Below are 14,893 nucleotides of genomic sequence, written 5' to 3'. Positions count from 1 at the left end.
TAAATCTGACACTCTCTTATGAGGACGGATTGAAGCCTTTCTTCTCCGCAGTTCAACAAGGGGTAGAGACGTTGCTCAGTCTCGACTCATTAGGAATTGATGAAGAAGTCAAGTTATCGGCCATGGACAAGGAGAGGATAGAAGAGCTTAAAAACTCAATCGTATGGGAGGAGGGGAAATATTATGTAAACTTACCGTGGCATCATGATAGGATCCCACAGGTAAAAAGTAACTTTATGACTTTCTTAAAGGTAATGGAGAGAGTGGCAGAATCCTGAGAAAGGAAGGAAATGTATGAGTACCTCCAAGTGTTTGAGGATTATGAGGAATGTGGAATAGTGGAGCAGTTTTTTGTCCTGCCTGGGAAGTATGAAGATTATATTTGGGTTCCTTATAGACCCGTTATTAAGGAGGGAACTGGAGTGATGAAAAAATTTATCCTGTATTTAACTGCTCCCTGAAACGTCGAGAGGGGACGTCAATTAATGATGCTGCCTACATGGGCGTGAACTTATCTGCTAAATTATTAGATTTATTGCTGGGATTCAGGAAAAATGAATATATCCTTCTACGAGATATAAGGAAGGCCTTTTTACAAATTCACCTTAAATCGGAAGAGGATGAAAACAGATTTTGTTTTTTCCTTAAAAAGGGTGACAAATTATGTACTTACAGGTACAAAACAATTATATTTGGCTTCAATGCTAGCCCCTTCTTTCTGAACTTCATTTTGAAATTCCATGCAGAAAAATATGCAAAAGATGCCGCATCACATGCTATTTCCAACAATTTTTATGTCGATAATCTTGTCACCACCAGTTGTGACGGAAAGTCCCTACTTGCTATTTATAACAATGTTAGTAGCAGATTGTTAGAGGCAGGCTTCGATTTATGATCCTGCAATTCTAACTGTTCTAAGATACAAGAAAAAATGTTGGACGATGAAACTATTTCTTCTCCCTTCTCGGCCTTTGAGAAGGTATTGGGATATCTATATGATCCTATTTGGGACACGTTCAAACTTTCTCCCACTTTAGTCGACCCTGAGGTCAATAGCAAATGGGGGATTCTTTCGCAGTATATGAACCTTTATCTATGCTTCTCCCCGTCATGATACAGGGGAAGATCATTGGCAGCTCAATCTGGAAAAGCAAGTTGTTGTGGGATAAGCGGATATCTGAAGAGCTCAATAAGCTGTGGCAAACCCATGCCAAGGATCTAAATGACTTGGGGAAGTTTGAATTTCCCAGGCGTGTATTGTCAGAAAATTAGTCTGCCGAATTTATTTGTTTCTGTGATCCGTTGAAAAACGCGTACGGATTCACCCTGTATGCAAAACAGGGAGTGAATTGTTCTCTGTTGTTCGCAAAGGCCAGAATGGCTCCAATTAAAGGGAAGTCACTTCCCACTTTGGAACTATTGGCTATGTTTTTAGTCCTTAAGGTAGCCCCTCAGGTTTTGGGTGACTTTGGGCCTCTTAACATTGATAATTTTTTCCTGATGTCTGATTCCCAAGTTGCCCTCTCGTGGGTCCTGAACGGTAAAAGATCCAAGAAAAATATATTCATTGAAAACAGGATCGCAGAGATCAAAAAATTTTCAGAAGATATGTAGCAGAAACAAATAGAACTCTTTTCTTGTGCGTCAGTGCCTTCCCTGACTGTGCGATATGGCACATACTGACCAATCAGAGGCATAGTGCAGGGATCTTCCTTACCCCCTTAAGGAACTATAACTGCTTCCATCCCGGACGAGAAAAACTCTACCCTTTTCCAGCAAGACATCAAAGAGAGCGGACCTGTTTCCTCACACTCTCTCTCTGCCTACATCGGTATCTACAATTCCCACTTGGGATTAACTACCGGGCAAAGGCAGATGAGTTCTATCCTAGCTATATCTAAATGGCATCACGCCCTTGCCTCAATAAACCTCTTCCTTGCAAGTTTTACGAAGTCGTTTATTCGTTTATTCAGTAGCTTGTCTTGAAATATTTATTTTATTAGGGAGTGCCCGAAAAGCATTAACTCAACTCTTTAAAATGGTGACCCGACGTGTACACAAGTTTACTGAATGGCGAGCCGGACTTCTACCCCGCCTAAGCAAGGAGGGGGCGGCGAGCAGAAATTCCTGAAATACTTTCCTCAAGAAAAGTAATACGGACAAACTTTTTTTTTATATATATCCTCTGAGAAGGATATATATAAAAAAAAAAAAAAATTTGTCACGGAAACATTTTTTTTTTCTTCGTCACCATATAAAAAAAAACAAAAAGGAAGACATTATTTCCTGCACCAGACTCTTTTGACCCGCGTGGTGGATATCCTAGGAAAAAGAACGCGAGAGACACGGATAGCAGTTCGTCGTAAATGACTTGAAAACCAAAGTGACTAAAAGTTTTTTTTTCACCCACCTCCTGGGGAAAACGACGCCAGAACGCACACACATGCGAACAGGAGACAAGTAATTCGAGGGACAGTTAATTCTGCGAAAATAAAGAAATAACTTTTACTAAAAAAAAAACAAAAAATAAACTTGCTTTCACGTATCAGCCAAAACGTAAGTACCCGTTTAAAGAATTCATTTACCTCCCGGTTATAGGTTACACACACAGTAACACACACACACACACACACACACACACACACAAAAAAAAAAGCACCCACATATTGTCCATTTTTTTTTTACCACTGCTCTTTTGAACCATTTTTCTAGTTTATTTTCTGGTAAAAAATGTTTTTTTCTTCTCTCTTTTTTTTTTTAGCCTGTTAAATATTTTTCTTATTTTTGCTTCTGTCTAAATATTTTCCCTTTTTCTTACGTGGTCCTCCGCTAATGTCCTTCTAGTATCTGGATAGTTTATTTATTAATTTTTTTTTTTTGTCTATTTTCCTCTTAAAATGACAACATTGCCCGCCTTTGCCGGTGACGTTCCAGTTTGGTTTGCCCAACTCGAATCATATTTTGCTGCGAACAACGTTTTGGAGCAAACACAATTACATATTTTATTTAGTGCTTTCCCACGTCTTTGACTCCTGTTGTCAAGGACTTAATAACTGACACCCCTCTTAACGCTACATATGACAGCATAAAGCGGGAGGTTCTGCTCTGGACGTCTGTGTCGGCAGAAAAATGTTTCCAGACGTTAGTACATGATGAGCATTTAGGGGACCGCAGGCCAACAGAGTTACTCCGCAGAATGAGGGAGCTGGCAGAAGATGTCCCCCCTGACAGTACCCTAATTAAGCAGCTTTTCTTTTCAAGGCAATACTAGCGCCTATGATAGAGAAGCATTCCGTCGACGTAGTAGCAGCGTCAGCGGATAAAGTAATGGATTTTGTGAGAGGGCCTACCACCGCGGTGATCCCTCAGCAACAGGTTGAAGTACCTGCGGGCCCTGCGGTGGATAGAAAGGTAACGCAAGAAGCAATATCGGTGGCTATACTTACAGCCATCGAACGCCTCCCCAGAGAGGTGAGTAAGCTGAACATGAGCAGGCTACATTCGCCCCGACGCCACTACAAGAGCCGTTTGCCATCCCCACATCACCGCCATCACTCTAGCAAGCCAGGACTATGCTTTTAACATAGTTATTTTGGCAAGGATGCACGGCACTGTAAAATGCCCTGTTCGTATTTGAACCAGGGAAATGATTGTCTGGAGAACTGAGCACGTCACATTCTCCACAGACCACCCACAACCGTGCGTATTTTATCATTGACTCCTTATACCAAGTGCGTTGCTTGGTTGATACAAGAGCAGCTTGCAGCATTTGACCCCTGAAACTCCTTACAGAGAAGCTGCCAGTTTCCCCCACCACACTGCAAGCGGTAAATCACTCCTCTATCCCCATGTACGGTTAAATTTCACGTTCTCTGGATTTGGAATTACGGAGAGACTTTACATGTGTTTTTACTGTAGCGGATTTACCTTACCTCATCCTAGGCGCGGACTTCCTGCATCATTTTAATTTAATGGTAGACATTCACAGACACAGGCTGATAGACGCTAGTATGGAACTTTCCGTCCCTGGCATAATACAAAATGTCCCATCTATCAGCCCAGTATTTTTCATTGCCACTTCAAATGATCCTTACCACGAGTTGCTACACTCCTACCCGGAGTTAATAAACTTAAATTTCGTGGTGAGCAAACCCACACACACCACAAAACACCACATCGAGACCACAGGTGCTCCTGTGTTTTCACGCCCTCGTCGCCTCCCTGCTGATAAACTTAAAGCAGCGAAGACTAAATTCAATCATTTATTACAGTTGGAAATAATACGGCCCTCGTCCAGTCCATGGGCTTCCCCTTTGCATATGGTCCCAAAATGTGACGGAGATTGGCGTCCGACTGGGGACTACCGACGACTCAATGCCATAACGGTATCTGATCATTACCCAATCCCACATATACAGGATTTTGCTTCCTCGTTGCATGGTTGTAAGACCTTTTCCAAACTAAATTTGGTCAAGGCTTACCATCAAATCCCAGTAAATCCGGCCGACATACCAAAGACGGCAGTAACAACTCCATTCGGAGCGTTTGAATATTTAACTATGCCTTTCGGTTTACGTAATGCCGCTGGTACTTTTCAGTACTTCATGGACGAAGTAGTGCGTGATTTGGACTTCGTCTATAACTATATAGACGATATTCTTGTGGCAAGTGTGTCACCTGAGGAACACGTCACTCACCTCCGCCTACTGTTCGAACGGTTTCAGCAATACCAGGTGAGGATTAACCCTGGTAAATGCGTTTTCGGTGCTTCGTCACTAGTTTTCCTGGGCCACATTATCAGCCCAGATGATATATCTCCGTTACCAGAAAAGGTGAAGGCTCTGCAAGACCTTCAACCACCTACTTCACTTTGCTAACTAAGGCACTTCCTCGGTTTGTTGAACTACTACAGACGCTTTATCCCACACTGTGCAGATCTTCTAGCTCCTCTTTCTGACCTGTTACGTAACAAGAAGAAGAAAAATGAGCAAATCTCACTTAATGAGATCCAACTTAAAGCTTTTAATGAAGTGAAAACAAAACTGGCGACAACATCTTTACTTGCACATCCTGTACCCAATGCCCAGTTTTCACTGGTCGTTGACGTATCAGGCACAGCTGCAGGTGCAGTATTGCAACAGCAGCACCAACAACAGTTACAACCTCTCGCATACTTTTCACGACAACTGAAACTGGCAGAACAACGTTACAGCACGTTTGGCCGTGAACTGCTGGTAATTAAATGCTTTTTATGTAATGAAGAAGACAGTTCTGCGACTGTGGTATTAAAAGTTTTTCAGGTAATGAAAAAGACAGTTCTGCAACTGAGGTATAAAAAGATCTATATGTGATGAAGTAGAAAAGTCCTGCGACTGAGGTAATTGAATGTTTTGTTTTTTTTTTAAATGAAATAACCAAGAAAAGTCCAGTGACCGAAATAACTGAATTTTTTTTTTATGTATTGAAACCATACCTTTAAACTCAAAATTTATTCAGTTATAACAGCAAAGAAAGGTTATTGGTCATGATACAGTCCTTGCAAAACGATGGGCCAGTTTTGCCTCCCAAATAGGGAGCCAGTAGTTAACTCCTTTTGGTGGAGTGGTAATTCAGTTTTCCTTCAAAAGGATCCATGATAATTCATCGTGTCCTTGGCAAGAGTTCTGGTGCTTTAATTAGGCATAAATCGAGTCCCCTAGGACTTTAATTGAATTGAGAAAAGTTCAAATATTTAGTAGATATAAACATGATGAAAATGTTCAAAAGATGCCATCCTCTAATTAGGATATCTTCGGCACAAATAAAGGTATCTCTGCTTGTAGAGATTTCAAGTCCTTTTTTCACCAAACATTTAGGTGATATAATGTGAAGAGATTGTGGCGGCTCCATTCTCGATAAGGCATTCTTCTCGGAGCCACCCTTTGGTGAGTCTTTTCTGCCGAGCGTTTTATTGTAGACTGAAAAGAAAAAGAATGTTTACAAAAAAGGTGCCAAGTAATTAACTTGGCTCATACAAATAAACCAATCACAGGCTGCCTACTAGAATTGTGTGTAGGTGGCTTAAAACAATGAATCATGGCATGTAACTGGAATTTCTCACAATATTTAGTAAAACTGATACTCTTATAAAATTTTAAATAAAATAACTTTTATTTTTTAAATTTTGTTATTAAAAGTGCAAATAAAGACTAATTGTATTATTTTTATTCGTATAATTTTGTAAATTTTTGTTGCATACTTTTCAATAAAGTCTTTTTCTCATATTTTATTTCAATAAATCGCTTCACAGTGGAAATACTGAAAAATGGTGAAAGTTAAAGAAATGATTTGTCTTGCCACCACTTCTGGTAGTACTTCAAGGAAAATTAGGAAGTCCGTTAGCTGACTATAACCCTGATTTTTTTTTATGTTAAAAATAATTTGTTTATTTTTTTCGGAATTCTTTAGATATGGATTCACTACTCGGAATGATTATTTATAGTTCTCGGTAAAAATGGCACAAGTTAATAAATAGGAAAAAATGGTACAAAATTCCATAATGGAGCATTAGAATTGTTCATGGGTGGAAAATTATCTCACTTTTGTTTAGTTTTAAATACAACCTAACGCCCCCCCACCACCATTTTATAAAATTAATATTTGAAAGTAAGTATTTACTCTTGTAGTGCTACTGTGGTTGTTACTAACTCGTAAGGGTATGAGTTGGTGTCCACCAATTCATAATTAGGATCTATCAATTTTTAAGACTGAGGTTGCAGGTGCAGGAACCTCTAGAAGTCGAAAGTAGTGGAATGAAAGAACCATTAAAGATAAATTTAATGAGATCACCGATTAACAGAAGGATGTTATCAAATCACATTCTCACGTACATGAAGTCTATCTATATATCTATAAAAGTGAACGTGTCTGTGTGTGTGTGTCTGTGTACATTTCCCTACGCAATAACTCTGTCAATTTTTAGTCTACAGACTCGAAATTTGATGTACAGGGTACTGAGATTTGGGAAAATTGATATGATTGGTTTTCAGCCAGAAATTTGACGATTAAGGGGTCAAAGTTCAACGATTTGACCCTTGAGAACTCTACCAAACTCCTCCAACAATTTTGGGTCTAAACATTTGAAATTTTAGATATAGATTCCTTGGACATGGATCTAACTTAATAACTTGATTTGAGCCCAAAACAATAAATTTTAAGGGGTCATAATAGGGGTCAAAATTAAAAAAACTGACCGCTTTATTTTATTTATTTTTTTTTTTTTGCTCAACATACACCTCCAAATACCCGGGCAATGCCGGGAAACCCATGCTAGTATAAATATAGAAATAACTCCGGTAAATAATGACACCTGACAAAGATCTCAAGATCGTTGTATTAATATGAAATAACATATATTTACGTGTTAGAAAAATTAGCTGAAAGTGTTCCAGAGTAAGTGTTTTCTTGTAATAAAAATAGTCATTATGCAGGATTAGTTAAATAAGGATTTCATGAGGATTAAAATTACAATTCATAGGGAAACAGTGTTTTGTTTAATTTTCGGTTTTTGAGCAATTATTGGCATAAATCGCTAATTTTATTGAGACCAGTGTCGCTAGTTTGTAAAGAGATTCGTGGTTTTGCATTTGCTGACATCATATTAGATGATTGGAAAAGAAAGATGAGTTTTGTTCTTTTATCTTTTTTTGACTTTCGGAATCTGTTCATGTTTTTTGTTTTGAGTTGAGAAACCAAAGCATAATGTCGTCCACCCAAACAGGTGGGACTTTTACTAATGCAAGTGTAGTCAAGTTTGATGACACTCCGTCGTTCTCTATTATATGCCGCGTGAGTGTTCTAGTCCATCGCTCATCCGATCACAATCCATATACTACTGATTTACTGAATTTTGCCGTCGTTAATTATCCAGTGACGCTATCCAAAATAAGTGTCCATACTCCATCTGAATAGTCATCAATTTACAGATTCACAAGAGGATCATCAATTGTAATGGGAGCTGCGAGTAGAGAATGTGCAGTGGTTGCGTATTGCTTTTGCCGTTAGGGTCGCCAATGTGGGCGTCACGAGTAGGGGATGTGCAGAGGTTGCATGTTGCTTTTGTAGTCAGGGTCACCAATGTTAAAGGATACTCTAACTTCTAAATCCAACCCCCAAGATTGCCGTGGGCATGGAATATGTGCCTACATTAAAGACAGCTTTCCATGTGGTAGGAACATCTTCAGTGAAGATCCTAACTTACCCTATATGTGCTTCCGGGTTGCACTTGCTCACACTACTGCATTTATATTTACACTTTATCGCCCCCACAACAGCAGAGTTACTATCTGTAAAAGTATATCTGAGAAAATTGACTACGTCCTGTTTGCGTCTCCTTCAGCAAACATGCACGTCTGTGGAAACTTTAATGTTCACAATGTGGAATGGTTAACCCACTCAAACAAGACCAATGCTGAGGGGAGGTTCTGTCATGATTTCCCCATTGCTTATGACCTCACTCAGATTGTTCACAAACCCACCCATGTGCCCAACACTGATGGCCAGTATACAAGTCTCCTAGACCTTTTTCTCACAACTTTCCCTGAGCTATGTTCATCTTCCGTACTGTCTCCACTGGGATCTTCTGACCACTCTGTTGTATCAGTTAAGATAAAAACAAAATGTAATAGGTCCTCAGGCATACCTCTCCATCGTACAGTATATTGATACTCTATGGCTGACTGGGATAGCTTTCGTACATTTATATCAGATCTACCTCTGCGTTCCATATTTTAAAAAGGATGTATCATCTATAGTATCAGACCTGATGGAACGGTTAATTGTAGGTATAGACGGTTTCATACCCTCAAAAAGTTCCAGCAAAAACCTAACAGCCAGCCATGGTTCTCTCCAGAATGTGCTGCTGTCATTGTGCATAGAAATCACTTTTTCCATTGCTTCCAATGTAATAGATGTACTGAGACTAAGCCGCTTTCAGGACTGCCAACAACCACTGTAAAAGAGTAATAAAGAACACAACAGAGTTTTATGTTCAGTCCGTCAAGTTCAAAGTAGCTGAGCAACGGTTTCGTTCTCACCAGTTTTGGCAAATAGCAAATAGAATCCTGAACAGAAGCATGTGCTCTATCGCAACTATTATCAATGGACCTGGGGTAATTTCGTCAGCATCAGACAAAGTCAAACTCTTTGCCGAGAACTTTGCAGCTAATTCTACCCTTTGCGACGAAGGCTGCCAACCCCCAGTATTTACTTGTGTATCAGAAAATATGCTATGCGGCATACAAATATCTGTACATGATGTTGCCAACCTAATCAAAAACCTTGATTCCAGTAAAGCAACTGGCCCTGACGGCATTCCAATTATAGTTCTCAAAAAGCTTCAACCAGAACTAGCGCTCATATATGTACAAAGTTATTTAAGTGTTGTCTTAATGAGAAATGCTTCCCAACACCTTAGAAAACCTCATTAGTATGCTCTGTATTTAAGAATTAAGGTAATCATTCATCTCCCTCTCAGTACAGGCCAATAAGTCTCCTGTGCATAATGAGTAAGTTGCTGGAATCTGTATTAAATAGAGAAGTAGTCAACCATCTCAGCAAAAATAACCATCTTAGTGACATGCAATATGGCTTCCGTTCTGCTAGATCTATAGTAGACGTGCTTACAGTTATATCTCCTAGGATTAGCGAATATCTTGACGGTGACTTCCTCTCTAGGGCAATTGCTCTTGATATATCAAAGGCCTTTGATAAAGTATGGCATAAAGGTCTAGTTTACGAGATCTCGAGCTACGGTATAGCTGGAAATGTTTTCTCAATTATTAAATCATTACTCTCTGATAGGCTCATAAGAATATTGGTTGGTGGGCAGAAATCAGAAGCTCATCCTCGGCCCAACTCTCTTTCTGATGTACATTAATGATCTTCCAAATCACATTCTTACATCATTCATAGACATTTCTGCTGATGACACTACCATCTATAGTAGCATATCAAAAACCGTAAACGACCAAGTTCTCTCTGATTCTCTCTCCTCTGATCTTGTGATACAATGAGGAAAGAGGTGGCTGGTTACTTTTAATGCATCTAAAACCAAGCTTCTATCTTTACATTATCAACACTCTGATCCCCATCTGGCATCAATTGAAATGAATGGCTCTCGTCTTGGGGAGGCCTCATGTTTTGACAAGCTTCTGGGCTTGACGTTTACTCCTGATCTTAAATGGAACACATACATCAAATTCATTGCCAAGATCGCTGGAAAAATGGTGGGATCCTTCTATCGATCCAGTAGATATCTCACTGCTGATGCAATTCTCTACTTATATACTGTCTCTGCTTTATCGTTATTTCATAGCAAGTGCTCGTCTGAGATCCAATCTATGGTCCCTCCTTGCCAAACTTTCACGAGAAACACTTGTCTAGCTGAAAACACTATCAATAATTTCCCCTATTCTTTATCTGTGCCAAAACCTAAACGTAGATTCCATGAACAAAGTTTTTTTCTTAGAACGGTACGGCACGCCTGTGGAACTGTCTTCCATTTGCCTGCTTTCCAGCTGACTACAATATGGCCATCTTCAAATCCAATGCAAACAAGTTCTTGATGAGCCGTTCCATTTAAGTTAACAAATTTACTGAATCTCTGCTACTAACAATTACTATGATTCTGATACTGTACACTCTTTAACCCTTATCCTCGAGTGGCCTTTGGGCCTTGATAAGTGGTAACTCCTATTGTTGGGAAAATGCCAATTCTTACAATTGAATTTAATATTGCGTATGTGTGCAATCCATTAGATGTTTTTCTTCTCGACGTTGCTCAGGCCAATATTCAACAAATCCAGTACATCTATATATATAAATGGCAAAATGTGTGTTAGTGTGTGCATTTTTTGTGTATGTCTGGCAAAGGCTTTTTTTTGGAGCGGGGGCGCTCGGAACTTTTTATATGCTATGTAGATTATAATATCTCCGATTTAGTAAACGATGTTGTGTGTATCTTTAATTTGGGCGACTTTTACACGCTATTTTTGTGATATTTTTTTGTCTACACGTGTTTCTTTGGCTTTTCTGTATAAAAAAGCGAAACTGTGAAAGTGAATTTGTGTTCTCGGCCTTACATGCTGAGACGTCCAGAAAGCAATCAGGTTCGATCAATGTGGGGGAAATTCCTTACATCAGACAATTGCTATTCATTTGAGCACTCCCCTTTTTATGGGGAGCTGGGCACTCTCCTTTTTAGCTGCCCCTCTATCCGCTTCTCCATTAACCCCTCTCTAACGCTCTCTTTCTCATCTGCTGTCCATTCCTCTATGTGTTGGGAATAATCTACTTTAATCACCTAAGCTATCCATTTTAAATGTAATACTGTAATCTCATATTTATTGCACCTAGACAACACAGTAGAACAAAACAATGATATTCTTGATCATGGACACTTTAGTTCCCCATCTGCTTTTACAGAAAAATCAAGAAGAATGATGTTAAGGAAAATAGTCCAAAGAGATTTCATTATAATATAGTAGAACCCTGGGATACGGCATTGAAAATTAGTAACAAAATACAGTACAGTATATAATCAAATAACATTATGATTCATTCAAAATAAATGATGCTCAACAACAACAATCTGCAGAATGCATGGCATATGTTGCTCAAGAACAGAGAAATGAAGTCCAAATATTTTCCCAAAGGAAATATTTGTTTGGCTTAGCATATAGTGCAAATGTAACAGGATGATATTCTATGTAAATAGCAAATTCACAATCCTCTAATGCAGCGGTTCTCAACCGGGGGCGAATCGCCCCCTAGTGGGCGAAAATCAAATTTTGGGGGGCGATTTTCAATCAATTTTATCTGTGAAAAATTTTGACATTTTTGCGAGTAAATTTTTTGAAATTATAAACGCGTAGCTAAACTATTAGTGCGAAACTTTGGTCACGTGACCTATGAATTGCTCTCTTATAAATGAATTGTCAGTTTTGAATATTCAATTTATTTCAGTAAATCCGATTCTCCAGTGACATTGTCTTACAAGTGTTTACAATTTTCACACACACACACACACACACATTCATTCCATTACGTGAATTTACAAAAACAAAAACACGAAAAACAGTTAGCGTTAATCAAGTTTTCATTATTATAATTGTTGTAAAATACTTTATTTGCATTAAATTAGTTTTCATTTAAAAATAAAGTTTAATTATATAATATTTATTTGTTTATTAAAAGCTCAAAAAATTATATTGAGAAATAGAATATTGTTTTATGACCAAAAATTATAAGGGGGTCCACCAAGAAAAAAAAGAAGGGAAAAGAGATCCATGGGTCAAAAAAGGTTGAGAACCGCTGCTCTAATGGATGATAAAAATATTTAGTCACTAATTGCCAAGAGTTCACACCTGAAAGTGATATACTAAGTGTCAACTGACCAGCGAAATAGTATAGATTAGCAAGGGGGCACCCGGTTTTACTAATCATAAAATATGCTTAAATATACAGTAAAACTCTTTTAATTTGAACTTCCTTTAAAGTTGGACTTCCTCTCATTTGGACTTCTTCTAAACCTGGACTTTCTCTAAACTTGAACTGTCTCGTCATTGAAATTGTATTAGTATATTTGATGCGAAGTTGCAGTAAAACTGTTTACATGGTTTAGTCAGATATTGCGCAGAAATGTTAATATTGGTACTATGTAATTAATGTAGATTAGCTATTGATTTGATAATTTACACTAACTGTAATTTTTTTTTCAGATTGCTATATTTAAAATAGTGTAAAACAACCCATCACAATGGCTTGCAACTCTAAAATCAGAGAATACATCTGGTCTAGAAAAAATTCTTGAAACCAAACGGTTACCGACCAACCATGTTGTTCTTAAATTACTTAATGCAAATGATGTTGAAATGTGGGTGCAACAAGATGAGGAAACTACTGATCAATATTCTGAAGGCAGTAATGGTGATGAAAATAGCGACAGTTCCAATTCTCTTGACCCTAATGTAAATAACCAAGAACACACTGAAGGAATATCATGGGATGATGCAGAAAAGTCTATGGAGACGGTTATAAAATTTATAGAAAAAAGTCCTTACTTTAGTGGCAACTATGTTTTGCAAGCAATGTCACTCCGAAGAGATATAATCATAAAGAAGCTACAGAACCAAGAAATTGTAGATTTTCGTGATTGCTTACGGAATACAATGGCAGCGCCCGAGAGCTCAATTGATAAAAATAGAAACTGCAATGAGACTCATTCAAGGAATAAATAAAATTTTTTTACATAAATGTATTTCTGTAGATGATAACTTAGGTAATAAATACCTAACAAGTAAGAGTAGATTTAATTTATTTTCAATGTTTTTGTTCCTGGTAATAATATTTAACAATTCATACTTGCAATATATCCTAAACTCAATTTAATATATAGTTGAAGTATCATATAGCAATGAATTTCATTTACTATTTCTTAATTCTTAGAAAATTTAAGTAAACTGCAGCACATTTTTTTATCATGAAACTTGAACAGCATCCTCTAATTTGAATGAAGCAGATGTTCAAATTATAGGAGTTATACTGTATTTGAATTCAGGCAGAAAAATATTGTATTCCACATCATAATCTGAAAAAAAACGTGTCTTAAGGCCACTGTGGTTCTACTGTACTGTAATTTCTATAATTTACATCTATTGTTCCCTGACATTTCCTAGTAAAAGAAATGTTTCTGCCCCCCCACCTCCATATCCTTACTTACAAAATATAATGATGTTAATAATGAAAATCAATTTGCTGCATACAACTAAGAGTAGAACAAAAGTTTTGATTACATCCCCACCACAGTTACCAAGCATAATACTGCGATTTCTTGAGTGTGATTTTCATAACATTTCGGTTGATCGATGTAACCTCCAACCTTCTTCAAGTTCGACAAGATACACTTGAAAGATGTCGAGATTACATTGACCGAAATGTGAAAATCACACTAAAGATGAAAACAGGAGTCCGATGAATCTAAATACAAATAACCAATCCTCGTCTCAAAAATTCAGAAGCATCATAATACTGTGATGTTAGTAATGAAGCCTTAACATCACTGGGCCAAGGGCAAAATCAAAGTATGGTGAGAAATAATGTTGATAATGAGAATTTCATTGCTTTAAGACAATGCCAAGTAGAAGAAATGAAAAGATAGGCTAAACCTTTTTTCAGTCATTTATTTAATGCATTTGACGTAAATGTATATATGAGAGAGAGAGAGAGAGAGAGAGAGAGAGAGAGAGAGAGAAAGACACATAAAAACTATACGTCTCATGTTCAAACTTCTGTTTGTAAAAAAGGTCTTAATGCTTATACAGGATGGCCCACTTAAAAGTAGCGCAGAAAAAATGTGGTAAAGAGGAGGAACATTCTTTTATTGTTTAAATTACCTGTTGTGTTATAAAAGATGCTGGAAGTGCTCCCCGTTTACATCTATGCATTTCTGGGCACGTTTGCAGATACTGCCTGTAGATCTTCTCTGGTGATTTTTCGGATAGCGTAGGTAATGTTTTACTTTACTTTGGTCTAGATTGTGAGAATTATTTGCATAAACTTTTGTAAAGTCCTCAGTCCATCAAAAAGATAAAAATCATATGATGACAAGTTCGGGGAACGTGGTGGAGATAATCCTTTGCTGATTGTTCTTTTTTCCATAAACATGTCATGAACTCGTGTCAGTGATCTGTGAGACGTATGCCATGTAGCGTCATCTTGTTGGAAAAAGAATTGCATTTTGTCTTGTAGTGTCAGTTGGTCATCAAGAGAAAGATTAAAGAGATCGGGCTACTTTTAAGTGGGCTGCTTATCTGAAATAAATTGAAGAAAGAAAGACCAGGGACGTCAGGCTACT

The 14,893-nt window shown here is 37.9% G+C and overlaps 1 protein-coding gene and 1 long non-coding RNA gene across 3 annotated transcripts in view; one reads left to right on the top strand and one right to left on the bottom strand.

Moving 5' to 3' along the window:
- Positions 1-14,893, bottom strand: part of LOC145277971 (uncharacterized) — an 87,172-nt gene that overhangs the window by 16,775 nt on the left and 55,504 nt on the right. The window lies entirely within an intron of this gene.
- Positions 1,951-13,297, top strand: LOC145278330 (uncharacterized). The gene is made up of 2 exons (XM_080130621.1): positions 1,951-2,556; positions 12,759-13,297. The coding sequence occupies exon 2, from the start codon at positions 12,912-12,914 to the stop codon at positions 13,275-13,277; it is 366 nt and encodes a 121-aa protein (XP_079986747.1). The 5' UTR covers positions 1,951-2,556; positions 12,759-12,911; the 3' UTR covers positions 13,278-13,297.

Source organism: Euprymna scolopes, chromosome 6 (genome assembly GCF_053919585.1).
Source record: "Euprymna scolopes isolate OS-2025 chromosome 6, ASM5391958v1, whole genome shotgun sequence".
NCBI classification, from domain to species: Eukaryota; Metazoa; Mollusca; class Cephalopoda; order Sepiida; family Sepiolidae; genus Euprymna; species Euprymna scolopes.
Note: the sequence above shows the minus strand (reverse complement) of the source record. Positions and strands in the feature narration are given on the sequence as shown.

Coding starts and splice junctions, on each gene's coding strand:
- LOC145278330 (XM_080130621.1), top strand. CDS start 12,912: ATGTGGGTGCAACAAGATGAGGAAACTACTGATCAATATTCTGAAGGC.